The sequence below is a fragment of the Anguilla anguilla genome, chromosome 18 (genome assembly GCF_013347855.1).
Source record: "Anguilla anguilla isolate fAngAng1 chromosome 18, fAngAng1.pri, whole genome shotgun sequence".
NCBI classification, from domain to species: domain Eukaryota; kingdom Metazoa; phylum Chordata; class Actinopteri; order Anguilliformes; family Anguillidae; genus Anguilla; species Anguilla anguilla.
The window spans coordinates 13,069,808-13,088,776 of record NC_049218.1 but is presented as its reverse complement, the minus strand read 5'-3'; the positions used below and the strand labels follow the sequence as shown (position 1 = coordinate 13,088,776).

General features: G+C 46.4%; 1 protein-coding gene across 4 annotated transcripts in view; it reads left to right on the top strand.

The window, feature by feature from the left end:
* epas1b (endothelial PAS domain protein 1b) overlaps nt 1–13,074 on the top strand; it is a 42,990-nt gene extending 29,916 nt beyond the window's left edge. Inside the window, exons 7-16 of one of the 4 annotated variants that reach the window (XM_035400242.1) lie at nt 1,376–1,482; nt 4,170–4,317; nt 4,766–4,983; nt 5,891–6,081; nt 6,441–6,554; nt 7,363–7,823; nt 8,039–8,165; nt 8,312–8,417; nt 8,726–8,899; nt 9,752–13,074. In XM_035400242.1, the coding sequence (XP_035256133.1) occupies nt 1,376–1,482; nt 4,170–4,317; nt 4,766–4,983; nt 5,891–6,081; nt 6,441–6,554; nt 7,363–7,823; nt 8,039–8,165; nt 8,312–8,417; nt 8,726–8,899; nt 9,752–9,903 (1,798 nt within the window). In that variant the 3' untranslated portion in view covers nt 9,904–13,074. The remainder of the gene's footprint in view (nt 1–1,375; nt 1,483–4,169; nt 4,318–4,765; nt 4,984–5,890; nt 6,082–6,440; nt 6,555–7,362; nt 7,824–8,038; nt 8,166–8,311; nt 8,418–8,725; nt 8,900–9,751) is intronic. The other 3 variants (XM_035400243.1, XM_035400244.1, XM_035400245.1) reach the window with 3 other exon arrangements.
* The last annotated feature ends 5,895 nt before the right edge of the window (nt 13,075–18,969 follow it).

Below are 18,969 nucleotides of genomic sequence, written 5' to 3'. Positions count from 1 at the left end.
GATTTAGAGGGTACCATGGCGGGGGATCGAAACCCTGGGGGACTCGTATGCGGATCTAGAGTCTGCCACCCCATAGACTGCGCTGCGCGACTCACCCCATACAGAGCTGCCCCGAAATCCACTGGCAGATATGGTCCTTCTTGCCCCCTCCAGGTGCAGGATGAGGGCAGGCATGGTCCGGGCACTCAGGCCAGATGACTTCAATGAAAGGTGGCTGTTACACTGAGAGAGAGGCTCAGCCCAGGCCCAGTTCTGTAGTTCCCTGATACATGAAAACTCACTGTGTTCATGGCTATGAATAACTGTTACATAATGAGTATTGTACCTTATCGGACCTGTGCTTTGTAGTTGTTCCAGTGACCTTCAGTATGCTCTTATTGTATGTCGCTTTGGATAAAAGCATCTGCCAAATAAATGTAATGTAGTGTAAGAAATCCCTTTAACTAGTTGCCTGGGACATTTTAGCTAAACTGTATAGAGGGTGATTTTTATGACTATAATTCCAAAGAAGTAGATTGTTCTCAAATCTACTTTTAATTGTGTGAGAATGAGTGGGGGACACACTCCAATCCCCCGCTGGTAATAGTACTGTAAATGTGATGGCTGTTGATAGACTTCCTGGAGGCAGAGAGGGCTGTAGTTCTGGACCAGTTCTCGTTTCAGTGACACTTGGCAAGGTAGACACCATCGCAAATAACTAACTGTCCTCGTGACAAGCAAGTGAGATTTATCTTTCCTGGAAAGAGGGCTAAATATTATCTCATTTTTAGAAACCGAGGAGCCGGTATGTCAACTGCCAAAACCAGCAGGAGCAGGTTAAATGTGTCATGATTGCATGACTGAACTTGAGACATTTTCTTTTTTCTTCTTTTTTTTCTTCAGCACATAAATCCCCTCATGCTTGTCAATGCAGTGAAGAACATGGCTGCCTGCAGCGTTACTGCTTTCTGTCAGCGTGTGTGGCTGCCTGTGTGTTTAAGACTGTCGACAGTATCCATGTCAACAACGGTGTGGATATATGTCTCTGACTTAAAGACTTTGTGCATATACAGTTAAATACAAAAGTATTGGGACAGTACCATCATTTTTGTTGTTTTGGCTCTACTCCAATGCTTTGGATTTGAAATGAAACAGTGAATGTGAGGTTAAAGTGCAGACTGTCAGCTGTGTTGTATTTACATCCTTGTTTTGTGTACAACAAAAATTGTATCACTGTCCCAGTACTTTTGTATTTAACTGTATGTCTATGAGTTAAAGACTGCATGCATAAACAGTATGTCTGTGAGTTTATGATGAGATCATGTGTGTGCCTATGTATCCGGCTGTGCATGTGTACGTGTGCCTATGACTTATAGACTGCCTGTGTGTGTTACAGGGTGCAGGAGCTGATGGGGTACAGCCCGGAGGATCTGCTGGGCCGGTCCGTGTATGATTTCTACCACGCGCTGGACTCAGAAAGTGTGACCAAGAGCCATCAGAACTGTGAGTGTGTGGGCCCCCCGCTCCCCTCTCCCAGAGCCTTATCTAACCAGACCATCAGGCGAGACCTTCTCTTAACGCACATTCAGACCAGATCAGTCCACTTCGGACCGGATCAGTCCACTTCAGACTGGGTCAGCCCCCCTCCCCCTACACACACACACACACATACATACACATACACGCGCCACACACCCACACGCACACGCAGACACACACACGTACATGCGCCACACATATACACATACGTGCACCAAACACACACACACACACACACACACATACATACACATACACGCGCCACACACCCACACACACACGCAGACACACACACGTACACGCGCCACACATATACACATACGCGCGCCAAACAAACACACACACACACACACACATACATACACATACACGCGCCACACACATGCGCACACACACATACACACGCGCATACACAGACACGGGCCGCACGCACACACGCGCGGGCACACACACACACCCCACACACACACACACACACAGATAGACACATATTTCTGGTCATGGCACCTGTCTAGTTTGGATCCTGTTCAAATCACAGCAGATCTTAGGGATGAGGGATATTTTGCAGCAGCTGACCCCCCCCCCCCCCCCCCCCCCCCCCCCCCCCCCCCATCTCATTGTGCTGATCACATGACACTGGGTGTCAGAAACTATTTCAGCACTCGTGGTTCTGTCCAGCCTGTTAATTATCCACGTGCAAGGAGCCTAATTAACACCCGTCCATGAGCCCCTAAGCCAGCAAGCACATGGAAGAAAGGAACAAAAACGCAAAAAAAAAGCTAAATAAAATGAAAGAGCGAGAAGAAAGAGAGAGAAGGAGGAGGGAGTGAGTGAGACAGAGGGAGCGAGAGCGCATGATCCGATTAGAATCTCTGAATCCTAGAGGGACAAAACCGTGAGGATTAATTCAGGTGCTTTGGTGCGGTTCCCAAGGTTTACCGTTACACTGACGTGGCGGAGCAAGAGCAAGGCTGCTTCAGGTGCCGCTCTGCCCAGGGTACCAGACCCAGAGTAGTGTGCTGGGCCCTCAGCTCTCTGGGCTGCGGACTAAGCCACTGACCCCTTTTTCCTTTTATTTCATAACGCCATGAATCCCTCTTTGTTTTTCATTTAATTAAAAGGCACGGAGTACTCTGTGGAGCCCTCTCAGCAGTATACTGGGTTTCTGTCTGCTCGCTGCTGTCTGTGACTATGTTCAGCCACCTCCAGGGCTTTCACTTTTTCATGTCACCTATTCTCTCTCATTCCCCCTTTCATTCTGTCTCACTCTCATTCTCTCACTCTCTTTCATTTTCTGTTTGTCCCTCTCATTCTCTCTATCTGTAATTCTCATTCTCTCTCATTCTGTCTCACTCTCATTCTCTCTCTTTTTTTGTTTGTCCCTCTCATTCTCTCTATCTGTCATTCTCCATCTCTCTCATTCTCATTCTCTCTCATTCTGTCTGTCCCTCATTCTCCATCACTCTCATTCTCTCTCATTCTTTCATTCTCTCTCTCATTCCCTCTCATTCTCCCCCCCCTCTCTCTCACTCTCCCTCTCCTGTGTCTGTTTGTCTCTCTCTTCTTCTCACTGAGTCCATGTAAATTGGGCTGAGGTTCTTCATCTGTTGAGCGTCCGTTGGCTGACTTAGTGAGCGCAGAGACGCGCCCCACTCTGACGCTCCGCACTGCACCCCCCGCGCCGCGTGCCCACAAGGCCCCTTCTGCCAAATCGCATTTCGGAACGCGCGTATGATTTATGAATACAATTCAAAAGGAGCCTTATTAGATTGTTTGTGCTGCGCAGAGCCTCGGCCTGCATTAAGACATCCTGAATCCCATTATGGATGACCTGCCCAGGGACAGATAACCAGCCTGCATCTGGTAGGGGAGGCGTGTGGCTGCTGTGGTCCAGGTGTCCCTTCCATAGCAACCCCCCCCCCCCCCCCCCTCAGATTAGGGGTTAATGAGGCTTTCAAGGGAGATGGCTTCTCTCCGAGATGACATCTACAAATAATTAGGATCTTTTCTTCTGTGTCTTGTGAAAAAAAAAACAAAGAAAGGAGAGAAAGATTATTTACCAGAACGATGTCTTGTGTTCTTGTTTTCTGTTTGTTTTAAGAGCGTGCGTTCATGTGTGTTTTGTGGGCTCATGTGTATATGTGTCTGTTTGCAATGTGCATGTGTGTTTTGTGGGCTCACATGTGTCTGTTTGCAAGTTTGTGTGTGCATTTCTGTGTGTGTGTGTGTGTGTTTGTCTGTTGGTGCATGCGAGTGTTAAGTACTGCATGTTAAGGAGTGGTAGGGGTTAGTGATAGGTTAGTGTTGGGTCACCTCTCACTGCAGTGCAACAGTAGGCAATGCCCATAAATGAGCCCATCCAGATGTTCCCAGGAACCCCTTGTGAACTGCTTGTGGTGGGATTTAAACCTCTGTTGAGAGGATTCTCATTGGATAAAAGGTCCGTTCTGTTAAGAAGAGATGGACCAGACACAACATGTAATGGACACACTCAGGAGCCTGTATGTCCTGTTTACTTGACCCTGGCTGACCATCAGGTCACATTGAGCTGACCTTAGTCCTGTTGCTGTTCCACACACACACACACCTCTCAGTGCCTGACCGTGGCACCCATGTGTGAGGCTCTCTCTCTCTGTCTCTCGCTTTCCCAGTGTGCACCAAGGGCCAGGCTGTGAGCGGACTGTACCGCATGCTGGCGAAGCACGGCGGCTACGTGTGGGTGGAGACTCAGGGCACCGTCATCTACAACAGCCGCAACTCCCAGCCTCAGTGCATCGTGTGCATCAACTACGTCCTGAGGTAGGTCAGAGGTCAGAGGTTGATGCTTGGGGCTGTGATGGAGGGAGGAAGCCATATAATGGCAGCAATACATGATGTATGTATGAATAAACCAAGATCTGTGGTCCCAAAGTGTTTGTAATGGAATCTTAGGGATGAGAAATACTATTGTACATGCTGGGTATTTTACAGTAATAGTCAACAGTGAATTATTTTGAAAAAAGTTTGTGTGGCTGTGATTTAATGGATTTAATGGAATTCCCTCTGTCTCTTTCTCTCTCCAACCTTCTGTCTCTTCCTCTCTTTTCACTGCTCTCTTCTCACCCTCTATTCTTCTCCCTCCCTTTCTTCCCCTTTTTCTTCCTGTCTCTCTGTATCCTTCTCGTTCCTTTCCCCTCCCTCTCTCCTTGGGTCCCTATTTCCTACCCTGTTTCTCTCTTTCTCTCCCTCCTCACCCCTCCCTCTGCAGTGACATTGAAGACAAGTCAATGATACTGTCCATGGATCAGACGGAGTCCCTGTTCAGGCCCCACCGCATGCTGGGGATGAACGGCCTGTTCAGGCAGGTCGGGGCCACCTCACAGAGCGAGGCGAGCAACCTGCTCTTCGCCAAGCTGAAGGAGGAGCCCGAGGAGCTGGCCCAGCTCGCCCCGACACCCGGGGACAGCATCATCGCCCTGGACTTCGGTCAGAGCCCCCCCTCTGTTCCCTTCAGCCGTACTTCCTGTCACCTGATCTTCGGCGTGACTCCGCCCCATTGCTCTCCTTTCCCCAAATGCCATTGCTGAACTCGGGATTATGGGTCGTTCAATGTGCTGTGGCTGCATTACTAACGCACTCTCATGCTCACGCATGCGCAGACACGCGAGCTTTTGCTCAGCTGATCAGCAGCAAATCTGTAGCTTAAGCTACTGTATATTCATGCTTTATGGCATGCATCAGTCTGTTTCAAAGGGATGACGATAAATAATAAGTCATAATAATAAGGGATACGGTTAAATGCAAAAGTGTTGTGACAGTGACTCAATTTTTGTTGTTTTGGTTCTGTAGTCCAGCACATTGGATTTTAAATTAAACGATGAATGTGAGGTTTAAGTGCTGACTGTCAGCTTTACATGCATATTGGGTGATACGTGTAGGAATTTTGCTTTGACAAGCAGATGTACTTTGTTAAACGTTTTGTTGGTACTTTGTAATAACTTGGTAAAAAATAAAATATAATCTTACATTAAAAATATGAATGCAAATCATCCATGGTGTTTTAATTATTTAATATATTGTGTGACTGAAGTTTGAAAGGTTTACACCACTAACAGCAGAATATCAGCATGCCAACACTGGATTCCAAATCCAGAGTGGATCCAGGAATCAAAACTTCACTTCTCATGACACCTTCCTCTTCCTTTGATTTTTATTCCTATCTTCTAAAATTTCAGTGCCTTAATTGAAAGGGCGTCAGTGGCATTTTGACAGTAATTGTTGACAGTGTCTGCATAACCATTGTTGTGCTGAACCTGTTTTTTGTGTGTGTGTGTGTCTGTGTGTGTGTGTCTGTGTGTGTGTGCGTGTGCATTTGTGTGTGTCCCTCGTCTAGCAGGAGGACCACCGTTTAAAGAGCAGTACGCCAAGGTGTCCTCTATGCCCCCTCCGGCCAGCAGTCCCTGGGCCAATGAGGCGTCCAAGGCCAACCCTGCCAGCGAGATGCCCAAAATGGCTGCCACCTTCTCAGTGCCCCAGGCTCCACCCCCTGGCAGTGCCACACCCAGTCTGAGCAGTTGTTCCACAGTATGTTCTCCTTCTGTCCTCATCTTTTTACATCCTTTTCTCGGGCCCTTCTCTGTACCTCACGTTCTCCTCTTCTCTTTCCCCCTTTTTTATTTATTTCCCAAAACCCTGAACCTGCTATTTGCCATCAGCTGTCTAAACAGTCCTGTTAGATATTATATGAATAGAGAGCCAGTTTGGATACATTGGACTGGAAGACTGGGGGGTTTGGGGTGGGGGGTGTAGTTGTATGTAACACCCACCCTGAAAGCAAAGGCAGTGGACTGCCTATGCACTGTGAGGATGAAGAGGATGTGGAGAATGGTCCTTCAATGCAGAGCCTCTCAGCTGGTGCCTGTCCCCTGTCTTTGCCTCCACAGCCCAGCAGCCCAGGGGACTACTACAGCTCCGTGGACAACGACCTGAAGGTGGAGCTCACAGAGAAGCTGTTCGCATTGGACACCCGTGAGCCTAAGAGCCCATGCACCTCTAAGGTCTGTTTATTAGAGGGAGAGTGAGCCCTGGCTTGCATTCTTCACATGTGCTTGACTGCTGATTGGACACTCTCTGGCTGATCAGACAGACTGACTGCTATCAGAACACTGACTGTGCTTGACTGCTGATTGGACACTCCCTGGCTGATCAGACAGACTGACTGCTATCAGAATACGGACTGTGCTTGACTGCTGATTGCTGCTTGACTCACGGGGTCTGGCTGTTGACTGAACTCACTCTCTGATGTGTAATTAGGTGCTCTCATTCCTGACATGTGACTGAACACACCCCCTTGCGATCGCTTGCTGGACAGACGGATCAGTCTCTGGCTTCCTATTGGGCAGACAGATTTATTATCATTTATTGGTTTATTGTTCATGCGGCCTACGCACTTCTCAGCTGACTGGCACACCCCCAGTGGATTCAGTGGCTGATTGGGAAGCTTCATGTAGGGCTGGCTCCTGATTGGCTGGTTTCTTAGGGCCACTGCACTCAGAATCACACACTCGCTCATTCTGGCTCATTAACAGGGAAACAGTGTCCGTCTGTTTAGTGAACACAAGGGCTGGAATCAAATCAAAACAGTCACGCACCCCACAGATAATCATTCATTGTGAATCCCCCATTGTGGCTGGAGTATTAACCATAGGTAGGATATTTTATGTCCTAGGAAACATGGATATTAACATTTAAGCAAATTAATAAAAGTGAAAAATGTATATTTTTTTTGCAAAACTTGGTCAAAGGGTAATTTCTTTTCCCTGCTAATAGGAAATTCATGAGAGTGACATTTTTGTTGTAACCCAGATGGACCTCAGTGATCTGGACCTGGAGACCCTGGCCCCCTACATCCCCATGGACGGGGAGGACTTCCAGCTCAACCCAATCTGCCAGGAGGAGCCCCAGGCTGAGGCACCCAACACCCAGCACAGCTTCAGCAACATAGCCAGCCTGTTCCAGCCGCTGGCCTCCCCCCCGCCCAGCCACCTCCACCCGCCCATCCAGGCCATGAGCGACAAGAGGACTCCAAACTCCGCCTCGCTGGAGCCACGCCCCAACCTGCCCTACCCCTGCCCCGTGGCGATGCCACCCTACCACAGCCTGGCCAGCACCCCCCTGTCCTCCATGGGCGGACGTCAGAGCGTACAGTGGCCCCCCGACCCCTCTTTACGCCAGTCCTCTTCAAAAAGGGGCATGGGTGACCCCATGGCCGGCGGCCAAGTGTGCCAAAATCTTCCCTCTCAGCGCCTTGCCCTCCACAAGCAAAGGTAGCCTGACAATTCTTTAATATTCTTTTAATAATCTTTTATCAGTACTGCACTGTATCATGACAGTACAGTCTCCCATAATCCCGTAATGACCTGAATGGGTCAGCAGGACACTAAAAAGTACTTAATTCATTCAATAATAAATTCATTCAGAACTGGACCTCCAGTTTTGTTTGAGCATTGTTTCACAGTTAATGATGGGGTTTATTCTACAGATCCATGGAGAACTTTGTCCAGGCGCACAGAGACATGAGTCCAGCCCGGATTGCTCTGGCTAACAGCTTCAAGCGCAAGAGACAGCTTGAGTTTGAGGACCAGCGTGCCTTCACACAAATGAGTCTGGTGAGCTCATCTTTCCCACGATGCACCCGGCAGCGACTGTGTGCTTTGTCCTGTCGCACTCTACTCCCACAGGTTTTCTCTCACATTTGTTTTCTTGTGTAAACTGTGCTATTTTTCAAACCTGTGTGTGTGTGTGTGTGTCACAGGAGGAGGCGCCCCACGGCAAGACCTCAGAGATGATGTGGAAGCGGATGAGGAATGAGAGCTGTGCTTTTGTAGACAGGAAGTGCCTGAGCACCGGTGCTCTCACAGGTACGGTGGCCTCACAGAGACATGTGCATTCACTGGGGGGGGAAAAAAAACAAACAAACATTCAGGGGCTTAAGTTCAGCTGTTGCATCACCGTGCAATTGACCTTTAAACAGAGTGCTCCGGCTGCTGATTGCTGGCAGGGGCAATGGGCACTGTGCCCTTGAGCTACTGAGAACACACAAGGCTGAGCACAGTTATATAACATGACAAATCTGGCTCCTTCCAGCCCTTTGGGCCCAATGACAGAGTTGACACAGCAGAGGCACAGTAATGATGGGGGTCTTCCTCACTCCCTTCCCCTCCCCCAGATAAATTTGCGGGTATGCAAGGTGGCGTAGACCAGTGCCTCAGCCCTCTGCAGCAGCGCAGGAAAAGCCAGTACCTTGGAGCCGTGAGCGCAGAGCCCAAAAAAATGTTTCTGGGACAGAGCTATGCTTCCGGCTACCGAGAGTACAGCATGTTGCCCTCTCCTAAAATGGAAGGTGAGAGACACCCCCCCTCCCTAAGATGCACACACACACACACACACACACAAACACACATACCCACATACCCACATACACACACGCACACACAACAGGTCATGACATTTACAACTGGTGACTGCCATGTGTGCAGGTATGACATGTGACGGTGAGCTGTACAGCCTTTTGCAGTGTGTGCATGACTGTGTGTGTGTGTATTCCAGTGCGCCTTGATACAAAGTAGCTTTTTTATTGGTCACGAATAATTTTTTTCTCCAATTTTTTGTCAACCAGTTATTACTCGAGTGATCTTATCAGCATGCTGAATTGGTGTGATTTAATTTGGAGGAATGAAATTGAGCTGAATTGATATTGTTAGGTATTGAGCTGAACTGATATCGTAAGGTTTTTAGCTGAATTGATATAAGGTTTTGAGCAGAATTGGTATCATAAGGTTTTGAGCTATATTGATATTGTAAAGTTCTGAGCTGAATTGATATCGTAAGGTATTGAGCTGAATTGGTATTGTAAGGTTTTTAGCTAAATTAATATCATATGGTTTTGCGCTGAATTGGTATCATAAGGTTTTGAGCTATATTGATATCGTAAAGTTTTGAGCTGAATTGATATGGTAAGGTATTGAGCTGAATTGGTATCGTAAGGTTTTGAGCTATATTGACATTAAAGTTTTGAGCTGAATTGATATCGTAAGATACTGAGCTGAATTGATATCATAAGGTATTGAGCTGAATTGATATCGTAATATACTGAGCTGAATTGATATCGTGAGGTTCTGAGCTGAATTGATATCATAAGGTACTGAGCTGAATTGATATCATAAGGTAGTAATCCACCGTGCTCCTCCCACAGGCATGGCGAGCCGCCTGATTGGCCCCTCGTTCGAGTCGTACTCTCTGCCGGAGCTGACCCGCTACGACTGCGAGGTCAACATCCCGCTCCAGGGCAGCCTGCACCTGCTGCAGGGGTGTGACCTGCTGAGAGCCTTGGACCAAGCCACTTAGGCCCAGCCAGGCGACGGCCAGCCACGCCCTGGTCCATAAGCTAGCCGCCCTACGTGCATGTATCCTAAAACAAGAGCCACTTCTGCTCTGTTTTGTTGTCTTTATTTTTCTAAATTATATTCGTACTGTACATCTTTCTCTCGTTTTTTTTTTCTTTTGCAGTTAGACTATTTCCAATATTAACCCAAGTTTTTTTTTGTTTTAACCTTTTCGGTGCATCCTGACACTGTTCTACTACTCACCCCAAATCCCTGCCTTCATCCAACAAACCCCTGACCTGAATGTTACCACTTCAGTCACTTTGCTGGTTCTCTCTGCCTGTCTCTCGCTGTCATAGATTCAACACATTTAACGTTAAGGTTTGTTTTTAAGCTCCAGACTGGAGCACACACGAGTAGACAGTCTGCTTTTGTTTGATCTACTGTATAACTATTTTATCTATTTTGAATAAAGGATTTGCTTTTTTCTTTGGGAAAATCCTCGCTGTTTTTCTCGCTCCTCTCTCTCTTGTGCGCTTACGTCCTGCCCTCTTTCGCCTGTCTCTCTTTTGCCTTCTCTCTTTCCTTCCGGTGCCCTGGCCTGATGGAATTGGCATGGATGGTGGTGATACCTTTCAGGCCGTCGCTGTGTAAATCTGCCGCTCCCCTTTCTGACTTTGTTCGCTCCGTAAGCACTTTGTAGGGATGTTGAATGATGTCATGTCTCACGTAGTCCTGGTAGTCACTAGTCCCACGCTACCAGCCTTTAAAAGGATACTTACGCCAAGGATCACACGTCAAGACTACAGCCTGCCGTAGGGCTCCGCCCCTTTTTAACCCTTCGCCACATCACGGCACAGCTACTTCATGAACATTGGAAGCTGCTCTTGCCTTTCTTTCTCTCTCTGTTTCTCTCTTCTTTTTCAACCATTGTTGTCTAACTGCTTTGTGTGGTGGCCACCGCAGTCACAGATATATATATACGCAGACATATGTATTCAGTGTAAGAAGCTCTAGAATTTCTATGATATTGTCTACAATAGTGTTTAGTATTCATGTGCCTTGGTACTTTGCCTTATCTACGCTGTAGATTCATTGGATTCTTGTTATCTTTTGATGTTTGACGAGTGGATATTTTGTTTCCAAAGTGCTGGTTTCTCTTTGTGTTTTAAGTTGCCTCCTTCAGAGTATATGCAAAACATTCATAACCGTGACATCACGCCAATGCTGTCAAATGCTCTACATAAAAATAAATTTTAAAAACTGTTGAAAGATGAAAACATATACCTTGTGTGTCCCACTTTTGACATGTAGCAGTTTCTATGTTTTAAATGACAAATGACACGCAAAAATTAAAAATATCACTTGCAAAAATATTTTTAAAAGTGATGGTGCTTCATAGATATATCCAACTGTGTTTTTTTTTTTTTTAATAAACAATTTTATAAAGTTTCTGGGATACACTTTCATTAACACTGTATTTTGTTTTTATGTGCTGACGTTGTCTTTAAAGTTGCTTTGATGAGGTTTAAGCATTTCCCTGTTTCCCCGTTAAATCCTTTAAGTGTACAGTTTATTGTTAATAGGAATTCTCTGTAGCTTTAGAGTCTTAAAGCATCGAATGAACAGCAGCACCGCTCCTAAGCCATGATGAAATAAGCAGCAGTTAACAGGCAGAAAACCCAGAATAACAGATCAGCTATCTGCACAATCCCTCGCATTTCCCTTAGAATAGTCCTTGGCGTCAAGCCATGGAGAAGTTTTAGCAGTTTGACATTCATAAAAGGTTGAAGGCAAATGTTTAGCATGGCGTCCCGCTGCACGCACCAATCGCTATGCTTGGGGACGTGTAAATCAAATGTTGGTTCAAAGACTGGGATAATGATTAATGTGAGGACAAGATTAAGGAGATTACCAAAAACCTTAGATCATAAAAATGATCTACTCCCTGAAAATGAGGAGTGCCTTTCAATTGCCAGTGTCTTGTCATATTAGAATTGTGCACAAGTTGGCAAATCAGAGTGAATTTTTTGGGACACATGTGGCCCAGCTGTGACCTGTGAGAATGAGGCCTAGAGGCTACCTGCTCAGCCAGCCCACTGATGCAGAGCTTCAGAGCTTCCCCCGGGCTCACCAGCTCCTCACAGTCACCCGGCTAATCCACCTCCACTCCCACCAGAACTTCACATACATTTAGACAAGGCTCAGAAAAAAAGAACAGACGTGTAATCAAAATGGGACAGGGATTGCTCCAAAATGGAAGTGCAATAAAATTATTTTTTGTCCCGTGTTTATTTTATTGAACTCCAAGGTTCACTGCATTAATTTGTCAAAGTACTTCATTTGAGAAATAATCATTAATCACCCCCCCCCCCCTCACGCTCAGTCTTATTAAGGTGATATTTGCGATGATTGATTCCTATATCATCCTGGAAACCACTCAACATGGATATTCCTCTTGAAGTACATTTATGTAAGTACACATGTAGTATGTTTGTCAAGCTGTGTTTTCCTATCTCTTGAGTTTGAAAAGATGGTCGCATGAAGAATCTCCAGTCAAAAGCCTCATTTAAAAAAAATGGCTGCCTCTTTGAACAGATTTGGTAGGGTGGACTGTACAAGAAATGAGATTTGTTTATCCATGGTGCTGTAAGTGGGAAGAGATGAAGGAAGTTGACACATTACAACTAAAGGAAGGCTGCTTGCAAGTTTTAGTTGTAGTTCCTGTGACACTTTAATGATTCAAACTAAATGAAATAATATCGATCGTGAACACAGGTTTATCTCTGAGCACCTACCGCTTTCCTCAACCTTAAAGACAATTTCAGCATTCTGCTAAGTATAATGAGGGTCATTGTTTATTTCTTGGCACATTTTCTGCTTTCATTCATTTTATGTTGTGAAGCCTTTAAAAATACAACAACTGATATGATGAATATTTTAACATACATTATTATTATTATTATTGTTATTATGATTATTATTATTATTGTTATTATTATTATTATGGGAACTTTAACCCAATAAGAAGTTGTATTTCTGCACTGATACCTATTAAAGCATACTGATCTTACTCTTCTTGGGTCCTGTGTGTTATAATCACCTGTATACCTGTACTGTAAAACTGCAGAATAATGATACATTCATCTTGGGTTATTTATAGCAAATAAAGCCTGCTCTTTTTTTAACAACACTCAGACCTAATGGATGTGCTCCATCTTTTGTTGTGTTTCCAGTGGTGACATCATACACACATAAACACAAAAACAGACAAATTATTTGAAAAAGACGGTGTGAGATAGGGAGAGTAGGAGGGAGGGAGTGGAATGGGGACAGACATGAGAAAGACATGGTGAGATATGTTTGTCTTAATGCTTCAGTGCTCAGTAAGAATGTGACGTGGAGAACACTGTAACCTGATTCTGAAAGGCACGAGCAGGGTAAGTGGGGTTTTTTTGCATCTCACATCAGGACCACACAAGGTTCACCTGTCCCCTCAAGGTTCAGGGCCTGAGTTTGGCAGCACCTGTCTCTCTACTCTACCAAGGCCAAAGCCTCCAAGCACATCCTTATCACATGAACACATGCACGTAGGCACACATACACACTCTGTTTATCACATGTGCACACGCACACACATGCATGCCATGCACACGCACACACACACACACACGGTTAAACACTTTCACTCACGTGAATATATTCTCACACAAATATACATACACACACACGTAACACTGAGTAGATAACAAATACGGGTTTGAACATCTGAGTAACCCAAATGTTAACCTTCCATGTAGGTTTCTCACTTTAGTTATATGATGTATAAGTGCCCTAAGGCTACATGACAATTTGTTAATTTAACTGAAGGCAAGAATACAGAGGAAAATTTTATGCTACGCTTGACGTAATGGTTGTCAATCATAACTTGTCATGACTGTGTCAAATGGAGTGGGTAGACATGTTCAAGGTTGAAATATGTACTCAATGTCCACTAGTCCCATGTGCAGTGAAATAGCCCATAGCTCAGAATTGAATATTTCCTGTTTCGGTTCTGACAGTGGCTCGAAGTCCCACAAGGGGATTTAAAATAGGAGGCAGCACCACCTAAGGATTTTTTCTGTGATTAAAGCATTGTTGGTCTACCAACCAGGGACATGATCAGTGCTGACTATTTGTGATGTCATATATGGAACCTTCAGTTTGTTCTAATCCTATTGAACTCTCGGCGAGAGAACCACCATGTTACTGAGAGAGCGAGTGATTTAGTGAGTGAGTGAGTGAGTGAGTGAGTGAGCGAATAACTGACAGAGTGAATGAGTGAGCACTGTAACAGACTGCAGCAGAAACTCATGAACATTTACACAGTACGCATGCACACACACGCCTGTGACAGAGGATCCTATGAGAGGTTCGTTGCCCCTGGGGGCAATAGTGAAACTTGCCAAAAGTAACTGCTGGAGAGGTCATGGAACATTGTACCACTGAAAGAATATTAATTGAAGGAACATTCCAGAACATTCCCCATGTGCAAAGACTACATCTGTGGCAGAAATCAACTGTCAGTGCCAAAACACTCACGATATCCATAAAAGGTATAATGCTAGATTTAACTGAGTGCGGCATTCAGATTAACTTGAAATGAGTGAGCATTATTGAAAAGAAGATGCAAAATAATAATAATATGGATAAGACATATATAAAGCTAATTACCTTCCTTTCAAAATTTAAGAGATCAAATGTTCTGCTTATTTTACCAACAACGCGCTCATATCATCCAGTACCAGCCTTTTTCCCTCACAAAGTTGAAGTTTCATATTTTCATGCATGAAATTGGGTGCGTGTTACTATATTTAAAAAGCTTTATAGGAATTAGGGAGATGACCTAAACTTCAAGCGCAAGGTAATTTGGCAGCTACCGGAGGAGGGGTGGAATCTCGGCGCGTCCGCCCATCCCGCCACAACCCCATGGGCCAGGCTTTTTCCTGCCACTGGCACTCTCACAAAGAAGCCAGGAACCCTTTCATTCTGTGGGGAGGGGCTGGCGGCGGGCCTACCCAAACCAGCGCTCCTCCGTGCCTGCTGTTGTTGACCGCGCTGTTTTTGTTTTTCCACATGATGCGCTTCCCTCCCGGTCCCTGACACGCAGACGCAAGTTCCGCCAGGCGGGGATCGTTCAGGTCGGCTGGTTTCAAGGGACCCGGCATCCAAGGGCCCCGAGGATCGTTCAGATCGGCTGGTTTCAAGAGACCCGGCATCCAAGGGCCTCAAGGTCTGTTTGTCCAGTTATTGTTTGTTTGTTATCTGGACAAAAACATGTCGTCAATTCAGGAGCCCCTCCTGTACCACTGGGCAGCCATCGGTCACCTCTGCATCCCAAATAAAACCTGCCCACTCCCAACTCCACCCCCCCCCACCCCCATCCATAATGGATCCAAGAATATTTAGGAACTGCATACCCAGTTACTTTATCTCTTGAATCGTGGTTCTGACCAGGGTTCACTGTTATTAGTCCTGCAATTAATGCTATCTGCCCTTGATTCTGTAATCTGTTCTCTTGTGATAGGTGGTGGAGGATGGGAAACTGAGTCTTATGCACTCTAGAGGGGTGTAAAAAAACCCCAAAAAGAAACAATAAGAATATCAGCACATGAGCTAAAAGATCTATCTAATTTGTTGCGTTGAAAGTTCCAAAGAGCCGCACTGATCACCTTGTGCAAGGGACCCTCTTGGTTTGGAAATACTAAGAACGAGAGAAATTAGAACTGTCTCCCTGGCATCAAGCCAAAACCGAACTGATGAGAGAAAAAAAACACTCATTATGTTCCATTCATCCTGGAATCTAGCATACGTGGGAAAAATAAACACTGGAAAAATGAAATGAAATAAACAGAGCCATAGAATCCATTAAAGCCCTTCTTTTCCTTTCCAGCTCCCACCCGGTGGGAATTGCTTTCAAGCCGGCATCGGCGATGCCACCGTTTCTGATCGTTTCTGGCTGTCAGACGAGACTAAACAGGGCCGCCTGGGCTCTGAAGCCCAGCATCTGGTCCCAGACAAACACAGACCGGCCCTTTGTGAGCCTTTTCCTTCCTAAATCTGACGCATCGTCACCAAAACCTGGCCCACAATGCCATTCGCGCCCAACTACAAAGCTGGCCTCCCTTCTTTCATTCAATTCAATACTTGTTGTTTCCCATCAGAAAGAAAACACGGTTAAAATAGAAGGAACTGGCGGCCAGCTTCCTCTGAATTAAGGTTTTTCCCAGTAAGCTGTGTTTCGTTAAGTGCGATATTTTAATACCGCAAGGCTATGCCATTTCATACGGGCAGACTGATCTCAAAATTTCTCCAAAGACCACACAAAAAGGCCAGCAAACACAGAGGTATGTGTGTGCCCTGCCAAAAGTGCTGAAATCATTTCAGAAGTGGGGAGCCCAAACATGGAAACAAGCTCACATCAGCAGTCCTGACAAACTGTCAACTAGACAGGACAAGCTGTCAACCCAATGAATTACAGGAAAAAGTACTTCTGCAGAATACATTTTTGTGCAGATAGCCTTTTATGTAGTCATTTGTAATGCAACATAATGAAATTGTATTTGAAAGGGAAATGACAAATGCCTTCTTCCTCCATCCCCTCAACATGGCCATCTGCTTCACCAGCACTTGTGAGCAGTGTGTGAGATCACATTGTCTGCTCAAGGGTCTAACAGTCATAATCTTGGCTCCTGGGTAATTGGTTTAATATTCATTTAGGATTTAGAAGACCCATATTGTCTGAATTACATTTGGAACAAGCTGTCTGAGTGAGCCACAGCTCCTCCGCACAAAATGTCTACAATAAAAACAAACAAAAAATAAATAAATAAATAAATCAAGCGCTGGCTTTTTTTCCCAGCTGGCTTCCATTGAGTTTCCAGTCACTGTTTCGCAATAATTTCCACTCTCCGCTTTTGTAGGAAAAAAGGCCGGAGGTGAAGTGGACAGAGGTGTGAGCCATGTGCTTGAGAACTGACGTGGAACCTCGAACCAAAGTGAGTTGTGCATCACCTGCGTCACACCCCTGCCGTCAGGTGGAACAAAGGCAATGGTCACACGCTATTGACTCCTGCCAGCGATGATGTTCCACCCAGCCAATCACTACACGTTTCTGCCACAGAGCACTCAGGGACTTTCAGGTCTAGCAGGTGTTTGTTAGAAGTCCATAGAGACAGACAGGACTAAACAGGGGCCTTCAGGAAGAGGAGTTAAAGCAGCTCGGTTTTGGTGTGAACGATCAGCAGAAAACGACTCTGTCCAGCTAACCAGTGGCCCTGTGTCTGCCCGTGGCCATGTACCGATGCTGTTGTCTAGTATGTGCTAATGAGAGATGATGTCATGCTTCAGTCAGCCTCTCTGCTAATCAGCGTAATGAGGAAGGGGCAGAGGGACACTCTCCAGCTTTGTCCCAATCCCATGACCATTAGCACCTAATGATGTTACGGTGCCTGGGGGGCTGTTCTGCACCGGCCCTGGGTGTGGGCGATCAATAAGCTCATCCGACCTTCCCTTACCTCAGGGCACCACCTGGAGAGGCCGGAGTTACGTCACCCACAAAAACAGGGCAGAGAGAGGGGAGGCGGAGTTACGTCACCCACAAAAACAGGGCAGAGAGAGGGGAGGCGGAGTTACGTCACCCACAAAAACAGGGCAGAGAGAGGGGAGGCGGAGTTACGTCACCCACAAAAACAGGGCAGAGAGAGGGGAGGCGGAGTTACGTCACCCACAAAAACAGGGCAGAGAGAGGGGAGGCGGAGTTACGTCACCCACAAAAACAGGGCAGAGAGAGGGGAGGCGGAGTTACGTCACCCACAAAAACAGGGCAGAGAGAGGGGAGGCGGAGTTACGTCACCCACAAAAACAGGGCAGAGAGAGGGGAGGCGGAGTTACGTCACCCACAAAAACAGGGCAGAGAGAGGGGAGGCGGAGTTACGTCACCCACAAAAACAGGGCAGAGAGAGGGGAGGCGGAGTTACGTCACCCACAAAAACAGGGCAGAGAGAGGGGAGGCGGAGTTACGTCACCCACAAAAACAGGGCAGAGAGAGGGGAGGCGGAGTTACGTCACCCACAAAAACAGGGCAGAGAGAGGAGGCGGAGTTATATCACCCACACCAATGTAAATGCTATGTGAAAAGTTGTGCAAGTCTCTCTGGATAAGAGCGTCAGCTGAATGCCTGTAATTTCATGCAATATACTGTGAAGTGTATCGTGAAACGTTCTTTGTAAAATGTACTATAGGGGAAGATTGTGTGGACCCCGCTCCCGTAACTCACACCCATACTGGATTCTTCTAAAACGCAGAGAGGAACTTCTCCTCCATCTCTGACACCCAACAAAAGGGGGCCAAGCACACGTGGAGCTACACACCAGTGACCTGCCCCTGTAGCTCCATACGATGAAGCACAGTGTAGAAGCCTAATCACTGGCTCTCTCCATTAGCCTTACAATGGCAAGCTAGTTGGGACAATGGCCAGCTAAGACCAGCACACTTCCTGCCTCCATCTCCATCTAATTAACACGCAACTGTAAACTTAATGGGTGAGCGCCTCTCCCAGCACGCTGCCATGTGCCCTCCTGCCCCTGTGGGCCCCAAAGAGGCAACAGGCTCCCTCTCCCTCACCCCAACCCAGGGGATGCGGGAGTGCTGCAGCCTACTGGGTAATGCGACCGCCCGAATGTGGCCTCCACACTCAATGAGTGCACGTACCCCACACTCAAAACCGTTCCTGGCAGACTTTGATTCTGGGGAAGTGGTGCAGGAGTAATCTAATAGGGACTTCACAGGCTGGAACAAACTGTGCGTGGAATGAAGCAATTAACGTTAAGTCATTCAACTGGAGTGCCATTAACATCAAGTCCCCTGTATTTCGTGTCAGCAGGAGGAAAACAGAGACCTCAGACAGCTCTAAATAGAGGCCTCTTCTTCTGCTTCCTCTTCCTCCTCTTCTGAATTGTGCCAGGTTTTTTAGGTTGACTTAAATCAGATCATTTTCAGTGACACCAGCTCTGCAGCAAGGGAAAGGTTAGTCTAAAATGTTTCCATG